The sequence below is a fragment of the Spea bombifrons genome, chromosome 13 (genome assembly GCF_027358695.1).
Source record: "Spea bombifrons isolate aSpeBom1 chromosome 13, aSpeBom1.2.pri, whole genome shotgun sequence".
Lineage (NCBI taxonomy): Eukaryota > Metazoa > Chordata > Amphibia > Anura > Pelobatidae > Spea > Spea bombifrons.
The window spans coordinates 3,870,464-3,875,383 of record NC_071099.1 but is presented as its reverse complement, the minus strand read 5'-3'; the positions used below and the strand labels follow the sequence as shown (position 1 = coordinate 3,875,383).

The 4,920-nt window shown below is 41.7% G+C and overlaps 1 protein-coding gene across 1 annotated transcript; it reads left to right on the top strand.

Moving 5' to 3' along the window:
- Positions 1 to 700: 700 nt before the first annotated feature.
- Positions 701 to 2,627, top strand: LOC128471787 (E3 ubiquitin-protein ligase RNF182-like). The gene is made up of 2 exons (XM_053453763.1): positions 701 to 831; positions 1,500 to 2,627. Exon 2 carries the CDS (start codon positions 1,544 to 1,546, stop codon positions 2,252 to 2,254), a length of 711 nt encoding a protein of 236 aa, XP_053309738.1. The 5' UTR covers positions 701 to 831; positions 1,500 to 1,543; the 3' UTR covers positions 2,255 to 2,627.
- The last annotated feature ends 2,293 nt before the right edge of the window (positions 2,628 to 4,920 follow it).

Sequence of the window (4,920 nt, the reverse complement as noted above, 5' to 3'; positions counted from 1 at the left end):
TGATCATAAAATCCTTTACTGTAACCAACTTCCCAAATGATTTAAACTTTAAACCACCATTTATGGTATCAGAGCACTGTGTACATAACAACCTCTAATACCATATTACATTAACCAAACTCCTGAGCGGATTACAGCCAAGCCATTTCGTTGTTACCGAATGCCTGAATACATGATCACTTGTAATTCCCCTTTGCTATGACCAAACTTTAGTGGTTTGCAACACGTTACATATTATTGATGTAGCCGCACATCTAAGTGCTTTATAACTTGCCGTGGTTCGTTGCTTTAACTAGAGGGCTATGTAGTTTACTAATTCCTGTAACCAGACCCTATTGCTACGATACCCCTGAATGCACCTGTAGGTTCCTAGCACTACAATTATATGTACTATGTGATGTCATATTTCTATAACCAGATCTGTGATTTGCCATGAAATGTCTTATTATTGAAAACAATTCATGCAATCATGCCATATGAATGTATTTCCCAGGAACACTGCATAACAATTTTTGAAAAGACTAAAATTATATATATGTTTTCATTTAGCTGCATCCATATATCCCAAGATCTGGCCACAGATGCTGCAGTATGATGTGATGGTCATGTCCCTTCTCTCTGTTTCCATGACAACCATTGGGCTTATTTTATGTCGGCACAAATATAAAACCAAGCTGAATCGTTTTACGTAACCGTTTCCATCCTCCCTGCATACCTATTACACTCACTCCAACCCTTTTTTCTCTGCCTCATCCCGTCCGTACCTCTTTTCTGCTTTCAATCATCCTTCTTATTCCTTTATAAAAGCGGATTAAACCCAACAGCATTGAGGTAGGTGGCTGCCAGGCTCATTCTTCTGAAGTTCCCCAGTGTGAGGCATCTAACAGGGGTTGAAGATAAATCTGCATGGGGTAATATATAGGGGCAAGAACGTAATATATGAGTAACATAATATAGTAGATGTAAGAGGGCTACAGCTGAACATGCATTTGGTATAAAGTAGATGTAAGAGGGCTACAGGTGAACATGCATTTGCTATATAGTGTACAGAGGACAGATAAAGGTGAATGTATTTTACATACTACGTGTATAGGAGACATAAACATGCGTAAGTTAGTATAGTATACAGAGGAAGCTAGACATGAGTATGTATGGGATAAAGCACAGCATTTCAAACCTTATTTTGTACAGGATGAATATGGTGATTTGTAAAATGCAGTGTATATGTTAGTGATTTTGGAACGTATATATCCTGTTTATAGGGGATTTATAAAATGTTTTAGAGATGGATTAAAAATTTAAAATACATTTTCTACTGTATTGAATGCAGTGTAATGGGCTGGTAGGGTATAAACATGCAAGGCGTGTAAATCTTTGGTGTAGATAGGGAATATTTTTATTTTCAGAATATGAGTCTTGCCCTGATATACAATCAGCCCTTCATGTATATTTTACTAACTCATATTAATTTTCCTTGTCCTATTTTCCTGTCACACCAGGGCCTGACTTTGCCCTATCAACGGCATCAGCTTTCTTACTCAGTATGTCTAGTTGTGATGGGGACGCCTTGGAGCCACTACTGGGTGCCTTGGAGCTGGAGTGCAAAATTTGTTACAATGGTTTTGACACAAAACAACATCGCCCTAAAGTGCTAGGGTGTGACCATCGCGTGTGTGCCCGTTGCCTCAGGAAGATGGTATCTACCTGGGGCTCAGGTCCCCCAACCACCCTCAGCTGCCCTTTCTGCAGACAGGAGACTTCATTACCTGAAGACCTACAGCTGTTGCCCGATGACAGCTGTCTGCTATCCAAACTCAGCTGTCAAGAGTGGACACGGAGGCGTGGTTGCTCTGTGGCACCCGAAGTGCTCTTAAGTCCTGGAGATCTCTGTCGAGGGGCTAACTCCTCGGAATGCTTGGTTATCACTATCATGGAGGTGTCGGAGGAGCCACCAGGGCCTGGTGAGGACATAACAATACTAGACATTTTGAGTGTGAAGTTCTCATCAAGTCTGGCATGGCTACCAAGTTCCTGTGTCCCTCACCCTTGCTGCCCTTGCAGGCCTGTGCCACGTGTCCTACTGGGATTCCTGTGCCTTGTGTATTTTAGCTCACTGCCCCTTGGTGTCTATCTTCTTATGATCCAGCAACTGCCTCTTGGCATTGTGTTGGTCAGCTTAGTGCCATGTACCCTTGTACTCTGTCTGTTGTGCCAGTGTTTGTGCCATGAGCTAGCAGCAAGTCTATCCGACTAACCAGAACCCTGAATTAATTATGGCTACCAAAATCATGAACAATTTGGGCAAACATTGCACCAAGAACAGGCCTACTAGTTGCACCATAACTTGTGTAATCAAGCATATAAGGTCTCCAGAATATTATTTCAATCCTGTGTTATATACATTATGACGTGGCTTGTGCTCACAGATTTAGGATCTCTTCCCAACAGCCAAATTTAACTAAATCTCAAAAATATAGATTAATGCAAGTGTGTTACTTTTGCTCTAAAATATATATTTTTTCTGTCTGTTAAGATCACACATTCCTATATATGTATAAATATTATATTGCATACAGTTATCTATATATCAATTTTAAATGGTTATGTAAAATGTATACTCAATTATGGCTGCCCTGCATGGCATTTGTCTGAGCATCCCTGAAGAATACACCAACAAAATACAATATATAAGTACGCACGCACACACACACTAACTCATGCAGCCTCCAGGAACCCTAACACAGTTCCCCTAGAGCAGTGGTGTCCAACCTGCAGCCCTCCAGCTGCTGCAGGACTACATCTCCCACAATGCTCTTTCAGCTAAGGGGCAGATTGGACACACCAGCGCTAGAGGGAAAATGCTAAATGTAATAAAAATACTGCATGAAAACTGGGGCTGCCACCGCTTATTTCTTTGGATGGATACAATGACTTTGCTGCCCTTGTACTGACGAAGTGTGGCACCACCTTGTCCTCTAGGGTGTAATATGGAGATTCTGACCTCTCCCTGATCACGTAGGCAGCATACGTGTGGCAAGAACCTTGCAGCCCTTATATCTGGTGGCAATCGTGAATCTACTTTAATAAAACTGATATCAACTGTCCTCGCCAAATTCCCTTGATTCTCTGCTCCCCCTGGTTAAAAAAGTGCCACCCTGTTTCCTAATCTCCACCAAATCTAAATTAAATAAAGGCAGTCTACCTCACATACCCCCAGTAGCTCAGTGAAGAGGTATGACCCGTTTTTTTCTGCTCCAAAGAAACTTTCGAAAACACAGTCTATCCCCCGACAACTATATAGCCTGGAAAATGAAATCACTTACCTTTATTTGTAGGTGACTGATCCTGGAGCTAGGTTTTGTTGTATGGGAGGGTGAAGGATTGGAGATGGAAAAGGTATGGGAGTATGTTCTTGTCACTGAGTCACTGCTTAAGTAGCCAGTCAGGGGCAGCAAAGCGCTCCCATTGAAATAAACGAAAAGAATTAGACCTCACATGCAAGGAAGTCTCTCTACCTCACATACCCTCAAGTAAAGAGGTTTCACAAATATTCGTTCTACTCCAAAGAAAACACTGTCTATCCCCTGACAACCATATAACCTGAATAATTAAAGCACTTACCCTTTTGTAGGTGACTGATTCTAGAGTTAGGTTTTGTTCTATCAGAGGGTGAAGGATTGGAGATGGGTAAATACATTTGGGCCAAGGGAGCTTAAGCATTTCTTGGTCCATGCAGAACAGTGAAGACAAGATGCATCCCTATGGTGCTACCTTTGATGGAGCCAGGACTCTTTATAAAAGTCCTCTGTCCTGAGTATTTTAAAAGGCTAGGAGATCAACCATCATCTAGCACCTATGTGTTTGCCACAGCACAGCAAATAGTGGAACAAGAATGTGGGGTGTACTGGAGATGGTGACCATCACTGTATGAAATTATCCGTGCATCCCAATACATGGGGTGGCGGGCTCACAGGTCTCCAACTCTGTACACTGCATTGATCACATTATGCTGAGGGTAGAAAGATAGAATGTGTCAGCAGATAAGAACCATTCGGAGCATCTAGTGTGCCCAGTATCTGAATACTTTCATTGATCCCTGGCCTTATTCCTATCCCATTCATGCTTAAACCCATTCACTGTATTAACCTCTACCACGTCTGCTTGAACGCCATTCTATAAATCCACTAAGCTCTGAGTAAAGCAATACTTCCTGACATTACTTTTAAACCTTTGCTCCTCTAATTTAAGACTATGTCTTCTTGTTGTGGTAGTATTTCTTCTTTGAACTATACAAGCATTGGTATTATGCAGGGTTTTTTTTAGACCTCCAAGCCTTTTTTAAAAGATTTACCATACAGGCAAAATGTGTCTGCCATAGGCACATGCTTATGGCAGCTGTTCAACAACCACCGCAGTACGGAGGTGGAAGTCTGTGTGACCATCGGTACAAACCTCCTCACAAATGCTACTCTTTTTTGGTTGCTCCAGCTGCTGATGTAGAAGGCTGTACAACACAGGACTCCCACAGACATGGGAGGCTCATTGGAAAGGGATATTTGCCCTGGGCCCCATTAGATATAGAGACAGCCCTGTCTACATTTATATTTGTGTGTGTAGAGCTTCATGAGTGGAACAGCAACAAGGCTGCTGACATGAAATACTTTAAGCAGGCATTGTGAAACTGGTACAATAAGCTGAGGTACAGAAAAAAAGCCATGTGTTACCCTTTCAAGCATTTGGCAGGAAATGTATCAATTTTGTTGACAATAGAAACTGCATACCTTACCAAAAAAAGGTACTTTTTGGCCGCTCAACTTATCAGTGCATGTACAATGTCTAGCTTAGAATAAACTGAAATAGGTTTAGCCGTAAAATGCTTTTGGCAATAATATCTTAACCATGTTGGTGTCTTTGTCCGTA

What these genes read in the sequence shown, in the direction of transcription:
- LOC128471787 (XM_053453763.1), top strand. Translation starts at nt 1,544, where the DNA reads ATGTCTAGTTGTGATGGGGACGCCTTGGAGCCACTACTGGGTGCCTTG.